This window comes from Trichomycterus rosablanca, chromosome 11, assembly GCF_030014385.1.
Source record: "Trichomycterus rosablanca isolate fTriRos1 chromosome 11, fTriRos1.hap1, whole genome shotgun sequence".
In the NCBI taxonomy this organism is placed as follows: domain Eukaryota; kingdom Metazoa; phylum Chordata; class Actinopteri; order Siluriformes; family Trichomycteridae; genus Trichomycterus; species Trichomycterus rosablanca.
Window position 1 is genome coordinate 32,572,685 of NC_085998.1, and position 16,714 is coordinate 32,589,398.

General features: G+C 39.9%; 1 protein-coding gene across 1 annotated transcript in view; it reads right to left on the minus strand.

The window, feature by feature from the left end:
* The window catches only part of itpr2 (inositol 1,4,5-trisphosphate receptor, type 2), an 81,183-nt gene that overhangs the window by 46,289 nt on the left and 18,180 nt on the right, over positions 1-16,714 (minus strand). Inside the window, exons 11-37 of the mRNA XM_063004194.1 lie at positions 16,216-16,364; positions 15,974-16,073; positions 15,582-15,742; positions 15,299-15,440; positions 14,796-14,954; positions 14,348-14,520; positions 14,012-14,131; positions 13,120-13,299; positions 12,789-13,040; positions 12,002-12,149; positions 11,103-11,250; positions 10,610-10,800; positions 10,277-10,397; positions 9,638-9,689; positions 9,370-9,538; positions 9,063-9,230; positions 8,782-8,871; positions 8,532-8,660; positions 7,294-7,416; positions 6,851-7,051; positions 6,182-6,433; positions 5,110-5,235; positions 4,890-5,018; positions 4,320-4,440; positions 3,653-3,834; positions 3,062-3,204; positions 1,654-1,762 (exon numbers count right to left, since the gene is read on the minus strand). Coding sequence (XP_062860264.1) covers positions 1,654-1,762; positions 3,062-3,204; positions 3,653-3,834; positions 4,320-4,440; positions 4,890-5,018; positions 5,110-5,235; positions 6,182-6,433; positions 6,851-7,051; positions 7,294-7,416; positions 8,532-8,660; positions 8,782-8,871; positions 9,063-9,230; positions 9,370-9,538; positions 9,638-9,689; positions 10,277-10,397; positions 10,610-10,800; positions 11,103-11,250; positions 12,002-12,149; positions 12,789-13,040; positions 13,120-13,299; positions 14,012-14,131; positions 14,348-14,520; positions 14,796-14,954; positions 15,299-15,440; positions 15,582-15,742; positions 15,974-16,073; positions 16,216-16,364 — 4,038 coding nt within the window. The remainder of the gene's footprint in view (positions 1-1,653; positions 1,763-3,061; positions 3,205-3,652; positions 3,835-4,319; positions 4,441-4,889; positions 5,019-5,109; positions 5,236-6,181; positions 6,434-6,850; positions 7,052-7,293; positions 7,417-8,531; positions 8,661-8,781; positions 8,872-9,062; positions 9,231-9,369; positions 9,539-9,637; positions 9,690-10,276; positions 10,398-10,609; positions 10,801-11,102; positions 11,251-12,001; positions 12,150-12,788; positions 13,041-13,119; positions 13,300-14,011; positions 14,132-14,347; positions 14,521-14,795; positions 14,955-15,298; positions 15,441-15,581; positions 15,743-15,973; positions 16,074-16,215; positions 16,365-16,714) is intronic.

Below are 16,714 nucleotides of genomic sequence, written 5' to 3' on the forward strand. Positions count from 1 at the left end.
CTGTTATTGTATTGTTTTGTTTTGTTAGCTTGTTTAGTGGTTTAACGCAATGTCAACACTTTAGTTACATTCATGGCAAGATCGTTTAGTCTTTTTTTATTTACAGTATAAGGATTTATAAGAGATCTTTCTTGTTCAGTTTTTGTTCTGTTTGTCTTCATGTGTGTGCTTTATGTTTCATATTGGTAAAGAATTTGATAATTGTTACAGCTTTAACTTTAAGATTTCTTTTATTGTCGGAGGGAAAAGCAAGGTATGTCTTGGTGTACGCTACCTGATCCCATTATGGTATTGTAAAGCCTATGTGCCTGTAGACGATGTCACCTGTGATTCAGCAGCTCCTTATTTCCTTGGCATACAATGTACTTTTGACATTGGCAGTAAATGTTTAGTGCTACACATAACTGTGTTCCACGTTTGTGAAAATAGATAGAATAAATTCAGCTCTGATAAGGTGGGTACAGAAGCCAGAAGAGGTCGGATGTGAAACAGCGGTGAGGCTGCAGAATTATTTGTGCCGTGTCAAAACTTTAGAAAATCTGATAACGGAGACTCTACTTCTAATCTCTTCAACTCCGAGGCTACAGTCAGCTTTCTGCAGTATTGATCTGTTGTGCTGGGTGTTTTTGGTTGCCGGTGCCCCCCTCCTCCCTGTCTCGGCTCATGGCGAGCACGTCCTCTCGTGCCTCTGGCTTATGTAACAGCGCTCACCACTCTGTCCACTGAATACTGATTAGCTGTCTGAAGCTCCCAACTGGCTGCACTCAGCCAGCCGGAGCCAGCAGCACCGCGGAGGCCTGAGCCGCCAGCTTAGCTCATTTATCTCCTGAGCACGAACGCAACCACACACACTTCTGCGCTCTTCTCTCTCAGGCTGCCGGGGGTTGAGGAGGGTCAACAGGTTTAAACGTGACACTTACGTTTCTGTGTGTTCCTCTAGGGCCCTCTCTTGGTGGCTAAAATAAATGTTTTAAATTCTACAGGAGCTTGCTAGTCTGAGTCATCACACGAAGCCTTCACTTTTCCTTCCAGAACTATATAGTTTATTTCCAACTGCACAACATAATGTGGTCTGCAAGCTTCAGACTGCACAAGCGATAATGTAATAAGCAGGCAGCTGTGTAGCAGATGCCTGGTGCCAGTACTGATCCAGTGAATAAAATAATAATAATAAAGAAACCCACACACTCATGCGACAGTATATTTGCTAATCAGACCTTTCAATCCACCCACATCCCACAGCTGCAAGTTTCTGCATTTACAGAATGACAGATACAAAGAAACATGTATTTTTTCAGGGAGAACCCATATTTTGGATTAATATCAGATTAGATTTGCCATATTTTCTGGTCCTATTTTGCTGACAGTGTTGACAATGTTGTACAATCATGAACATTCAAGGTTGTGGCCATGAATTGACCGTGGGAGGGGGAGGTCCATGCCTGTACACACTGCACCAACTGTATACTTGTTAAATATTGACCTTACTCAATGTTAAAAAGACCCAGAATGTAAAAGCTAGTAATGGTTAGATAGCTTAAAATCTTTGTCATTATCTTTATACTGTTAACAGTCTACACTGGATTCCTTTCAGACCATGTGTTGGCTTCGAATGGCATTATGAGGTTACTCTGCTATTATTTTCTTACTGACCTGCTCGTCGAATGTCTCCTTCTTGTCCAGCATCTCCCGCAGTGTCTGCAGGACCTTTATACACAACTTTTCCTCCTTATCCATCAGTTTCTTTGTGTGCTTAATCAGCCTGTGGCAAAAAAACACACATTACTATATATATTTTATAATAACATATAGTAGTGGTGAATTAATCCTGATTTAAGGCAATATTGCTTGCTCAGAAATATACATACAACAAGTTGTTAATGTCTAATAACTTTGGCCTCATCATCCCTGTTTATAAGGATTGACTATAGCTGGTAAATTATTTGTGCACACATAAATATGACTAGTTTGTCTGCATGTATTAAAAGGTACAGTACATCGAACAGTGGGTTTTGTCAAGGTCAGGTTAATGCTGAGAAATCTGGCCGGTTAGATACAATCCTAGAACCATCAAAAACAGGTCTGGTTTAAACATTGTCATTTTTAAATCTAATGGAGTGATTTATTTACATGTATTTGGCCTGGTTAATAACTGGGCAGCAGTATTCCAGATGAGCTGTATATGTCGTAAAAGTATTGCCTCCCCTAAACTATTTTATAATGATAAGCAAAATAATTGTGATAATTTTAGCTAGTGTGAAACCCCATACACATACACAGGTCTCTAAATAGCACACAATTCTTGCACACAAATACAAAAAATAGTTCTTGGGAACCTGGTTTTGAACCTTGTCTACACTCAGTGTCTGTAAGGGATTGGTCATGTTCATGGTCATGTGCATTCCAGTTTTCTATCACTGCCAAATAAGATGCCAAAAGGTGACTAGCTAGATGTGAACAAGTAACGAGTGTTTCTGGCCTGTGACCAGAGTTTGCAGTAGGTTGGAGACCCACAGTGAGCCAGACCAGGACAAATTAGTTAGTAAAATAATAAAGGCCGTAATGACTTTGTTTGAGACTGTTTGTGGAGATATAGCTACAGCTGGGTTTACAGAATGAATCATGCAGACCTGAGTGGTTATATAACAGAACAGGTAAGTGCACACGCTTAGGTAAGTGCTGTTCAAAATGCTCTAATGTTCTTGTGGCAGACAGGCACTGGTTTAGGGCCTCCTTACCATCCACTCAGCACCCAAATGTATATGCTATACCCTGCCTTGGGTCACCACTCTAATATGAATGCAAATAAAATGTGCAAATGCTGTATAATACAAATATTCTGGAGGTGTGTGAGAGGAGGATTGAAGGACAACATTAGAGCAATCCTGGACAATCACTCTCACTCTCTCAATGAGTAACTACGGTGGCTGAGAAGTTTGTTTAGTCATAGGCTCATTCCACCAAAAGCAAGATGGAGCCAGCCCCCCACCACACACACAATAACTCAAAGCTGCCACATCGTAGATGTGATTCAAAGAGAGCTGCTATGAATGGTCCTTACTTCGTCATAAAGGCTCCAGTCTCACAGCGCAGACGTGCATGTTCTGGAAACAACAGCTCTGGACTGTGTAGGATATCCACTAATACAGAGAACTCGGCCTGCACTTGAGGACCAAACTGCTCTTTGAGATATGACACCACATTCTGCAAAAACACAGCCACAGACACAAAACAGTAGGTCAGAGAAAACATGAATTCAGCATCAGAAATTTGGTACAGTGAGAAGCAGAAAATCAAAGCAGCGCAGTCAAAAAATAAACCACCACTAAATTGTATCAGTGCAGGGGTTTATTACACTAGGCCACCACTGATGAGATCCGGTTCAAATCTCAGCGGTGCTATTGGCCAGCTGGTGTATACACAGACATATTGGGCTATGTCTCAGGGGTGCAAAGAATTGGAGCCATGTGCAGGGTATTCCTGCCTTGTGTACGGTGTTTCCTTGACCTGGATAAAGCATTTGATGCAAATAAAATGAGAAAAAAACTAAGTATACAATACAGTCAAAAGTATGTAAACATCAAACCATGAGATTATTCCAAAAACATAGACATTAATACAGAAGACATGTCAGTGGTTGGTAGCATTGTACCTGCAGTTTTTCAATAATGATTTTGTAGTCAAGTGTCCCCAGCGGCTCTTTGCGAGGTCGGGAGCGAGCAGACTGCCTCCAGTCTTTGGCTGCTCGCTGTACCATGTTGGTGTGGGTCTTCAAAGTCAGCGCATTCACCTGACTGCTCACGTCAACTGGCAAGGCTATGTTCCGGCACTTAGCTGAGAAAACAGATACATTACAGTCTAATCAGTTTGACAGGTTAAGCATATTTCTTTTATTCATGAGTTTTATTTCTTTTATAAGAGTATGAAGTCTGCAATTTGAGAAATTTGTTGCCTTTCTTAGTGTACGAGTCCTGTTTTTAATCATTTTTTCCTTTCCTACTAAATCATGTGATGTTTTTCAGCTCTGGCTAAATAAAGCAGTCTAAAGCAGTTGTGTCCTAAACAGCATATCACCATATGAAATAGTAAGACAAATTAGTACATAACTAATAATGTTTTACCAAAGGACATTTTTAGTACATATTATGCGATTTAGGCTTCAGTTTTTTATGTTAAATGAACCAGGTTTGCTGGTAGGCTCCACCAAGGCAAAAACGGTCTAGGTTGGTTACAGTCTATAACGTCCATCATCAAATTCTACGGCAGGTGTTTGCTTCCAGATCTAAAGCCACAAAGAACTTACAGGGCTTTTCACTCACCCACATCATCAAGGGTCTTGATGCAGGCCTCAATGTTAGTCTTCTGTGGAGGTATGGTCCAGGTACAATTGTGAACTCTGAGAGCAGCCTGCAGCAGACGTATGAACGTGCTCTGATGCGTCTGTCAAGACAGAACCATGGGAAGAGACAAATAAACAAAGCCCATGAAGAAAAATTAAAAAGACTAAATGCAATTCCTTGGTTAAGAAAATGACAACAGGATGATATGTTTAGACCTAAATAAGTGCCTTAATACTAGTAATTTTAAACTAATGTGGGCGCTCAAGAGAAACAATGGTCTAGTGCACTAGCACTAAACTGCTGAAATTTCAAGTTCGATTCTCAGCCAGGTTATAGACTACACAATACAAGTATTACATATTAATAATAGGCTTATAGTATAGAAATGATGACACCCATGTGTCACAGATGGCATACAAGTCGCAGTTTGAAAACATTGGCTCTACATAAAGAGAATCAAACACCCAAGAGCAATTTAGAATTTCCAAATAATGTCTTTGAAGTTCAGTGACTTTCTTTAAATCACCTAAACCTTGGAATACTCTTTACCTTCAGGTTAGAGGTGTTAACGGAAAACTGGGATCCAAAAAAACCCTTGACGATAGCCATGATGGTGTCTGTGACATACTTCTCCAGTACAAGATCAGCATGCTTTCTGTCTGTGGTGCTGTTACACACCTAAAAACAACACACACACACACAGTCACACGACATCTACAAGTAATGCTAAATGCTTTTTATATATATATATCCAGGTTGGCGTTCTTACTCTATCCATGTCTACAAGGAAGCTATCAAAGAGATTCCAGATGTGGTTGCTGGTGTAAATCTCTTTCATCTCCACCTCTGTGTCCACATAGCAATGGTTCACAAAATTCACGTAGGCAATCTTCACCTACAGAGAAAGAAACAGAGAAGGATGTTAGACTTGATATTAATGAGCAATCATACTTGTGCAGCAGTGGCGATTTCTCTAAGACTGCAAGGGAAGCTCAGCTTCCCTAAAATGTCAAAAATTAAATGGTCAAATATGTACAGTTGTGTTAACATTTCATTGACTACAAATGCGTTAGAACACGTTCATCTCGAAGACGAGTTCGTTCAGAATCAGCTACTTACCACAAATCAACTGACTCGATTTTGTTAACTCCCGTAGCGTCAATGCATTTGCCCGTAGAAGCTGAGCGTCTATTCACTTCAATGGGACTGCATGGAACGGTTTTTTAAATTGCTTCGAAACTCGCCGGTCATTGGATAAATGCCACGATTTTGTCTGGACGCGGACGCCGAGCGTCTCTGGGGGTGAATGGAGCTGTGGGTGGGTCTGGACGCGGAGCTTCTGCAAGATGATTGGAGGATCAGTCGAAAGGCTGAATCTCGTTTTGATTGACAGCTATTTTGAGATCTACACCATCACTTAATCACCGGGAGCTTCAGTCCCATTGCGGATTTTGAGTGAAGTCGAAAGACAAACTGCAACCCATTTCTTCGATAGGATCACAGGTCATTTTCTTGAAAAGGAACGGAGGGCAGAATTTACATATAAATAAATTGACAAATTTTATGATGTAAGCCGACAATGAGCTTCCCCTCTTTGAAAGACCAGCAGCCACCACTGTTGTGCAGGTAACATTTATGTCCTTTTAAACGGACAACACACAGTAGAGATATGAGAACGTATACAGTTAAATACTATCAAATAATATTTGTAGGTCAGCTTACACTTTGCCTAGTGACTGTTGGCTCACGGGGAATATAAACACACACACACACACACACACACACACACACACACACATAATGCATATTACGTTCTACACAGTTTAAGAAATCTGACTAACCTCAGGAATACAATCCTCATGGGTCACCACCTTGACGATATCATCCAGTGGCAGTAGTGAGTTGCATTTGATTTCGGTGTAAACGTTTTTGCCCTCTGTACAAGCAGCCAGCAGCTCTACCAGGTTGTTGTGGTAGGCCAGAGCCCCGTTCTCATCTGTGCGCTCCTCCTCTGAGGTCATCAGCTGCAGCAGTGTGGGGAACGATGCCCGGTCGTTGTAGAATACCAGGACTTCCTCACCTCCATTCACCAGCTTCACCAGCCCACAGATAAAAGCACACAACCAACAAGGATGTTAAACATTGAATTGATGCAATTTTTTTCTTCCAATCTAGCTACAGTATCACTTATGAAAAGTCCTGCACTGCTCTCCTTTATTCAGCACGTTTGAGTAGGCTCCTTTAACCAGCCAGCAGAGGCCACAAAATTAGGAATCCATTTGGCACACTCTTCCCTGGACATAGCCAATCATGTCATGTATGCTTACACCCGGCTGAAAGCAGAGCTGAGGGTCAAGCTTGAAATCTCAGCACTGATGGGCTAGTGTTTTACCGCTGCATCACCTGAGCACCCCTTAGTGCTCTTTTTTATTAAGTTAATATGATTATTTTATTATGTTACATTAGGTTAATAAAGACAGATCTGTTTTTGAATGTGCACTGTGTCTCACCTCAGTCATCACTTTGTCCTGGCACTTTTTCACGTACTTGCCGTCGGCTTTCACTATAGTCTGCAGAAAGCGCAGGTATGGTACACACCGTCCGTGAGTCTCTATACAATGCACAAAGTGATGCACCACACGATCACTGATCTCATTACACAGGTGATAGTTGTTCTGAAAGATAAAGCGCATTGTCTTCGCCTCCAGAAGCTGTGGAAATAAGTCAAGAGAAACTTTGTTACTTTTCTCTTCACACCAAACACCTGAAAAATAATTATTAAATTAAGTCCTGATTGGGAATCTGCAAATATGTTCTTTCAGCGAGTATGTTTTTCTTTTAATTCGTCACCTGTTCGTATGTATTACAGACATATTGCAGGCTCAGCTTAGGATCTCACCATGTTAAGACACATACTTTGAACATTTGGACATTGATGAATCTCTAAACATACCCCCGGTGTGAGGAAGAGGTTGAGGTGTTTATGGAGCAGGATCTGGTTCTGAAGATTATCATTACAGAAGTGCTGCAGGAAAGTGTGAGCCAAAGCCATGATCTCATTCATCTTCTTATCTCCCTGCAGAAGAAAAGTAAGATAAAAATGTCACGTTTACCTTATGATGTTAGGTAAAAATCTAGAGTATTATCATTTTGCACGTGTTTCATCTAAAATCACAGTACATTTACATTTTCGGCATTTAGCAAACACTTTTATCCAAAGCGACGTACAATTATGACTGAACACAATTCTGAGCAATTGAGGGTTAAGGGGCCCAACAGTGGCAACTTGGTGGTGATGGGGCTTGAACCTGCAATCTTCTAATTACTAGTCCAGTACCTTAACCACTGAGCTATCACTGCCCACAGTACTGTGTGTTTGTTTATTTATAAAAGGGCATTAACAAATCTTTTTGTATGAAAGTGATTTGTAAACATCTAGTGGTCAGTACACAAGTCACTTTTCCATCATCCATCTCTTATATTACTAAAATGCATTTAATAGTGGTTGGAAAAATACCTAATGTTTGTAAGTTAGTCATGATCAATCATTGCTAACATTTCTGAATACAGTGGAACCTCGATTTATTGGACCTCCATTTAATGGATTTCGTATTTACCGGACAAAATCTGGAAAACCAAATTTCCGGTCCGATTGTTAAAAATTCCTGTAAAAATTTTGTGTATCTAGACCAGTAGTTCAGTAATTATCCACTAGCTGACAAACGTCTCTCTGTTTATATGAGTGATGGGCTTTATTTTGTTGGGAGGCTCACTTTGTTTTCGCCTTTTACCTCTGTGTTTCATGCTTTTTTTTTTTTTTTAAGTTCTAGTGCCGTTATGCACCAGCAGTGCACTCCAGTAGCCACCAGCAGTGCTTCAGAAGCAAGGCAAAAAAAAATAAAAAAATCTCCACCACACAAGGTAACACAGTACACCAATTTTAATATTTATTTACATTACATATAAACATGCACATATTTTCATATGTGCATGTTTAGCACTTTTGTGACCTTAGTGCTGTGTTTTCATATATTTTCGCACCCCCGGGAAAAAAAAACCTTGCTGTTTCAGACAATTACATTTTACAGACCAGTGCTCTCCCCTTGTTAAATCGGGGTTCCACTGTACTTGTGTCCATCTCAAATCTAGTCTGTGCAAAACATGTTAAGCTACAGTTTTATTCCCACTTACAGCCTCATATGGTATTTGCAGAAGGTCCAGCACCACAGTGTGAGCTCCCATGTTCTTTAGCAACCTCTGCTGCTGCTGCACTCGGATCTTTTTGGATGGGACGCACAGCTTAATCAGTCGCTGCAGGATCTACTGATCAACACGCTACAATTACTCAAACAATCATAGAAAACCACACTGTGCAAACAAATTAATATAATATGATTTTTATTCAAATATTGTATTAAGAAGCTACAGTTGAAGCACCCACTTCTTTCACCACATTGTAGTTGTTGGCTTTGATGCTGTCTATCTGAGGCTTATTGTTCCCATCCTGCACTGGACTGAGGATGCCCGTATCCTGCCAATCACAAACACAGACTCTCCTTCTGATTAGTGAAACAAAACATATAAATGAACATATAAATCATCTTTATATGACCCCTGTATTGCATTTTTAGAACGTGTCCCAACTTTTTTTGGAAATAGGTTTTGTAAAATGATTGCACTGTGAAGCCTTCCTTGCTATATACCCACTACTAGGGTACATACCTCCACAGTCTGTTCCTTATTTTGGGCTTCGGCGGCGTCCTCGTTACCGTAGCCGCCACTTTTTTCCACCCACAGCTCCGACTTCTCCACCGTCAGCCGAAGCTGGTCGAGATCTACCTTTATCTGCTTATAGTTCTCCACATCCTGTTCAGACACCAGCAGCTGGACCTGCAAATACACACAAGCACACACACCATCTTCATGAGAACTAAAATCTTAAAAGAATAGACATAACATCATAATCAGATGCAAAGAGATAATTGGGTAAAAAAAACAAGCCAGAAGAAACAAGTCTGAAGAGTGAAACCTGATTGAAGGCTTGGAGGACTTCTGCTCTTTGGCTAAAGTGTTTGAAGAGGAGCTGCAGTGAGCCGGAGACCAGAGGAGGATAGTCCTGCATGATGAGGTGAATCAGCACACGCAAAAACGTCCTGCCACCTTCATCATCTAAATCCACTGGTGTCCTCTCCTTAGCACTGGTAGCCACACACATACATGCATAAAGGTTTCATATTTTAAAAAGGCAAGAAATGGCTTTGGAGCTCAATAATTAGTTACTTTAATGGCTGACTTACCTTCCAGCAAACACGTTCTCTGCTTTTTCAGCAATCTCCTCTATGTTTGGCTCTATACGCACACACACACACACAAATTGTGCATGCGATGAAATAGTGGTATTTTTTCCCAATTTTCCTCCTAATTTAATCATATCCAGTTACCCAATTGCATTACACTTCCTCTCTACTGATGTTGATCTTCACTACTGATTGAGGAGAGCGTGACTGACACACGTCCCCGACACGTGTGCAGTAGTCGACTGCATCTTTTCACCTGCACGAGGCGAGTTGATATGCGGATCAGCATTGTGTACGGAAAGCCACACCCAAATCAACGCATTATTCCTCAACTCTGTGCAGGCGCCATCAGTCAGTCAGCAGAGATCGTAATTGCATCAGTTATGAGGAATTCCCATCTGGCTCCCATCCTGTATGAACAACAGCCAATCGTTGTTCATGTAGCCACCAAAGCCTGCCGGATGGCAGAGCTGAGATTTGAAACGACGAGTTCGAAATGTCAGCCCTGGTGTGCTAGTGTGTTTTACCGCTGCGCCACCTGAGTGCCCTGTCCATTTCTTTTTATATTTGGGTGTATAATTAAAACCTAGTATTAGTAAGACATTACATGTAAAGTGGAGTGCATTTAAGTGCTCTGACCTGATGGGAAAATGGGATACTCAGAGACAGTGCTGTCTGAGACTGTTTGGTCTTCAAACTCTTTCTTGTAGATGGAGAGCAGATAAGTGATCCGGTAGTCCAGACGCACACTCAGAATAAACTGTTGGATGCATGTACAGCACTGACATTAGAATGTGATATTCCAGCACCAGTCAAAACTAGCATGTTTCTATGACATCTACATGACAAAATCTATTGCAAAGCTCAAGAACCTGCAGAGCATGTAATGATTAATCATATTAAAAAATAAGTCAATCATTTGCTTTCCTCCATTATCCCCAAAATGTCTGTCTATTTATTAAAAAGACTTACCTGCAAAATTTCGATAATCCTAAGCTTGGTATCCATTACCACTACGTCCTCGTTGTCAGGCAGGCCAAGGTTTTTTTTACCCATCATCGGCTGAGACTCAGGAGCACCGTGGGTCAGCATGGCACCTCTGCTTAGAACCATCTGAGTCATCATCTCACCCACACCATGGATGGTGCGCAGGACATTATTACCTACACACAAAACAAAAACACATCACTCACTACCCACTGGAAAAACAACCACAGTTAGCAATTGTGCTTTATTATTGATATATTTCATTTTTGTGAAAACTCAGACACCAGCCAATCACACCAACATCATGAAAAGCTAGGTCAAGACTAAAACTAGTGATTTTACTAATAAGCATGCAGTTGATAGATATTTTTATAGAATAGTATAAACATAGAAAAAGTACTCAAGTGGCGAAGCAGTAAATTACACTAGCCCACTACCACTGGGATCCAGGGTTCAAATCCAGGTTGTATTGTCTAACCTCCTTCAGGTCCTTTGCTGAGTTTGGACATGAATGTGAGTGGGTGCTGCACAATGTCCAGGATGTCCAGCAGGGTGCGTGTGAGACACAGAAGCTCAATGAAGCTGTAGAAGCCAAAGTAGACCAGGTTACGTGCCAGGTTCACCACCTTACAGAGAGAGGAAACTTTTATGAAACAGTGTACAGCATATTTGGAAAATATTCAGACCCCTTGACATTTTATACACTTTATTGCATTGAGGATTTGATTCTGAATGGATATAAATAATATAAAATCTGTTACAATGCCAGGTTGTTGTTATGTAACAAAATCAAACCAAGATGAATAATTTCAGATATATTTCCACATTTAATGTGACTAACTGAAATAATCTAGGGGACAAATAATTAGAAGAAACTAAAATAATGGGGTTGCAGGAGTGTGCACTCTCACTTATAACACGGATATGTGCTTAAAATGAACCAATCTTATTCAACCACATGTTAAATAGTACTCAGTATGAACGTGACATTTAATTAGATGTATCTTGCAGACATAATCCTCAAAGAGCTTATAAAGTATAAAAGGGACCTAATGGCTAAAAGGTATCCATCAGGAAAAGGGTACAAAAAATTTTAAGGCATTAGATACATCATGATTGAAGATGGTCATCAAAAGGTGGATAATGGCCCAACAGTTACATTAACAAGAACCTCCAAAATTCACAAAAAGACAAGAGGAAAACTGGTCCGTAACAAGAGACAATGGTGGGTATATTTATCCAACCACATAATTGTAAGTCTTATTTTTTCCCCCTAAAAGATTTCCATTTGTTTTAGTTTTTTTAAATAATTTGTACAGATTATGTGTCACATTATAGATGAAAAAGGGTTTTTTTCAATAAAAAAAAAGTTTTTACCTCTAAAGTAAGCTCATTTTTCTCTACATCTCCAAATGGAAATGGCTGGTTCACGACATCCTTTAGGTACTGATCCACAAACTCCATGGTTGGTGCAAACTTTTTCTTCATATCCTCTCTGTGGCTGTCTCTGCACTCATAGTCATACCTGGAGAACGCAATTATTGAGATGTGTGTATGTATATATGTAGATATATATATATCTACAGATAGATAGATATGGACAAATTATAAAAATATATTAAAAATTGTAAAGTGAAACCCACCAACAAAGGATTATGCATTACATAGATATTAAAAGATTAATATGCATTAATCGTGAAGCTGAACAGAAACCTACTCTTTTTGAGCATTTTTGGTTTAGGTACAGACTGTGAAAAAGGGTAATATGTTTAAACAAGATTCTGATAAGGTTCTCCTGAAACCATAAGAAAAAAACTGGTTTTGAAATTTATTTAGAGATTTCTTTTATTTTAAAACACAGCCATGGGTCAGGAATATATAATACCCCTGCAATTAAGACTTAGAACCTGTACACTGGCAAAAGATGATTGCACAAAGTCTTCCCATACCTGGACAGTTCTGATCTCTGTTTGGAGAGTAGATCTCTACACAGTAACATTTTAAACTAATGCTAATAATGTGTGGTGTCTGAATACTGCTTGAATATTATTTTTTAAATATCATTCATGCTAATAAATACATATAATCTTGTTAATATTTACTTTGTGTAATGATAATGACTGCAGAAATTGTGTAAGAAGCAGCAATAATCTATTGCACCTACTCATGCACTGTGATTTTGGATGGGATCTCATTCCAAAGTCGGGCGTAGCGGACAGGCACCACAGCCTCCTGGGGGTCTCGGTCAACGTGCATATGGAGCATGAGGCGGCAAAAGGAGGCGCGCAGATTGAAGGGCAGAAATTCATCATACATGCAGCGCAGGATTAAATCCACTGGCAGCTGGTTGGAGATCTGATTGATGGCCAAGTACTGCCGGTCCAGACACATTTTAGCAAAGAGATTTAACTGGCACCTGTGGCGAGGAGAGACGGGTCAGAACAAAGGACGTACAAAACATAACGCTATTTTGCTTAATAGTGAAGAAAGCAAACCTGTAGTAAGTCATGTTGTCATTGTCATCTTTGTGGTTGCCCTTGGCATCTTGTGCCAAGTGGCGAATGGTCTTGCCATGAGGTTCTTTATTGTGGTCAATCCAGTAGAGCCACACCTCCTCCTCTTCAGCTTCGTCCTGCAAGTGGGACTCCAGAAAGTTCTCAGAGTGAGGAATCAGCCTGGAGTAAACAAGCAGATATTAAATAAAACTGTTCCGCATGTGTATCTGCACACTATATGGCCAAAAATATATGGATACCTGTCCATGTGCTTGTTAGACCCATTCCAAAACCATGGGCTTTAATATGATTTTGCCTTCAATTTTGTGACTATGCTGCTCGGGTCGTGCAGTGGCCTATTATGCGAACTCACCACCAAATCTCAGTGGTGGTATCAGCTGGCCGGGCATCTACACAGACATGAATGACTATGTCTGCTAAAGCCCTGTGATGAATTGACGCCCTGTCCAGGATATTCCTGCTTTGCACCCAGCAGTTCCAGGACAAACAAAAAGAAAATGTATCATAAAATGAGAAGAAAATTTGTGTCTATAAGAGCCTCCACTTATTTGGAAAGGCTGTCTTCAAGATCTTTAAGTGCATCTGTGAGAATCTGTGCTTAATAAGTCAAGAGCTTTTGTGAGGTCAGTGATTTTAGATAAGACCTGTTGAGCAGCTCACTAGAGTTTCTCAGTCAAATACTGTCTTTATACGCTATCCTTTGTGTACATTGACACATTCTTGCAAGAAACTGTTTCTCAAACTGCTGCCCCAAAGTTGGAAGCATACTGTTTATTTTATATAGTTAAAGGTATAAGTGTGTTAGAAATGGGTGTCCACATACCTTTTGCCATATTGTATATATAGTTATTCTACTGAGACTGAATCTTACTTGGTCTGGATGAGAATGTCTGCATTACTGGGGTTGAGCATGAACTTGCAGATGAGTTCTTGGGTGACAGGAATAGCTGTTTTATTGGATACACACAGGTCTGACAGGTAATCCAGAAACCTGCAGAAAAACAAAAATACACACTCATATAATCAGCACAGCTTACTAAATATTCCACTGATAATATTAACAGCAAAGATTGTAATGGAACTTCAACGAGAAATTTCAACACAACACAGTAAACAAAATGTTCAGGTAAATAATCTGTATTGTACAAAACACCTTTGTTAAGTCTAACAGTTCATATTTGGCTTTGTTTAAAAAAATTAATCAGACCTGGGTTCCCGATTTTTTCGCAGCAGTTTGACAAAAGTTTCGATCTCGCGAGCAGTAATGTGCTTTTCCAGAAGCTTGCGATTATTGTGCAGCAGGGCAGTGATCGTATCTTCTGCCAGGATCTCATAACCAATCTGAGACTGCATAATGGAAAACTTCTTTGCAATGTATTCCTATCAGAGCGAAGGCAGAGAGTGAGGACAATTAATTAGTGAAAAACGATTAGGTTTGATTATGCCTGAGCAGGATAAAGCATGAAAATGAAATGAAAGACTATTCATTAGAAATGTAAGTTCTTTTGTTGCATTATTGTTATATAGTCATATTTTTGTTACAGACAGAAATGAAAAAGTCAAAATATTCCAACTGTTTAACTGTGAACTGTGTGCATAACCAGCCATGTTTATCTTAACTCCTGTATGTGAATTTTGGACAGAAATGCTCGTGCCTGGTTTTTGCGGTAGTCCTGCTGTGAGTGACGCAGGATCCTATAGCAGAGTTGCAGCATGTATTTGAAAGGCGCATTGCGCTGGTCACCTAGATCCTCCAGTTTCAGCATGGGCCCGTCCTCACTTTCTGCAAATGTAGCCTTCAGAATACCAAAGATCTGGAGAGACACATATACATGTTATTAGAACCAAATTATATTCAATAAAATGCACTGAAATTAATTAATTAAATACTATAAAAACAGATTTATTTTGGATTTTATTGCATTTGTCCACCTTTACTTATTAGTTTACAGTGCATTGTATTCATACCCCTCTAAAATAGGTTTTGTTGGGTTATATGTATCGTAGCTCTTTTTACCTCGATTTTGCAATTTCTTTCACAACAGTGGTTGGTGCATCAGTAAGTGTGTGTGTGTGTGTGTGTGATTTGTTTCTCATAGATGGGTTATATTATTTTTACTTTCTACAATAAAATCACAGAACTAGAGTGTGTGTGTACCTGTGCCAGGATGTTCTGCTCTCTCATCAGTTTTTGTCTCTCTCTGTTGGGGTTGGAGATAACCACTGACAGAACATCCTGCCCGTTATTGGGCACCTCACATACGAAAAAGATCAAATCCTCCAGCAGCTTAGTTACAAACCTGCACAAGAAACAATTCATTGTACACTTTTAGCATAAGATCACAAAAGCAGCCAGTCACCAAAATGAACATAACATATTTACCATCTGTGCATTGCAGTACGAAGCATGAACTTAATCTATAAGACAAAAACGTACATACCGGCGATCGTTCTGAGCAATTTGGCACTTCTCCAGCTTGCGCACAAAAGACTGGAGAACCTTGTTGGCATCATTAGCAAAGTCCAGGTCTCTCACCTCAGACAGTGGCACAGAAATGATAGCAAATGCCTCCTTATCTTCCTTGATGGGGCATGTGCCAATCTACAGAGACAACGCAAAGACACCTTACTACTTTTTTACTACACATTTACTACTATAGAAACTGTAGCTAATGTTGCTGTGTATGTGGCTGCTGGTATTATTGCTGTAAAACAAGCCCCCATTTGTATTAGTAAATATTTTGCAAACCTATAAAGCAGTAGAGCTACAAGCTACATACAGGGCAGAAAAAAGACATGTGGTTTAATTGTTATTGTCCATTTTGTTACACACCTTCAGCATCACAGGTCTCTCCTCTTCAATATCGATAGCGATATTGGTGCTGCTCACCCAAGTGTTGGTGCATAGGTTTCTGAGCCTGACATATGAGTTCCTGAAAAAACAGCTTTGTTTTAGCATACAAAATCTATTAAAAACATCTTCTAAATAATTTAGCTATCTAATGTACTGTATGTTCATAGGCTATGTACAAGCTAGGCAAAGCTATAGGCTGTGTGGAACATAAGAATACAAACCTGGGTACAAGGCAATCTGCCCGCTGCAGAGTGGTAGCATCCAGTTCAAAAAGAGAAGCGATGTCATTGCCGTGTGGAACAGAAATCAGGGTGTAGTTGATCTTCTCCAGTGGTCGTTTCTTTTTTGAGTACATGGAGTTGGTGTCATTCTATGTTGGGAGTACAAACAGTTTCAGTTGCATATTCGTGCATTCAGCATTTCATAGAAAGTTGGATGTCTTTTGTTGCTTTAACAGTCTCCACATGACTGTAGGGACTAACTTCTGTTCTGAATGATTAAATGCTATACGACCTCACACTCATTTATATAAGAACAATGTGGATCCTGTTTGCTGGCTATATGATAAAGTATTTCTTAAGCTTTTTTTAATCTTACAAGCCTTCGAGTGCTAATATGATTAGGGTTGCCAGATCAGAGCTGATAATGAGCTTAGCAAAAACAGCTCAGTAAACAAGCAATAATATGTATGATTACATCTGCGCTATAAAAATAAGTAGA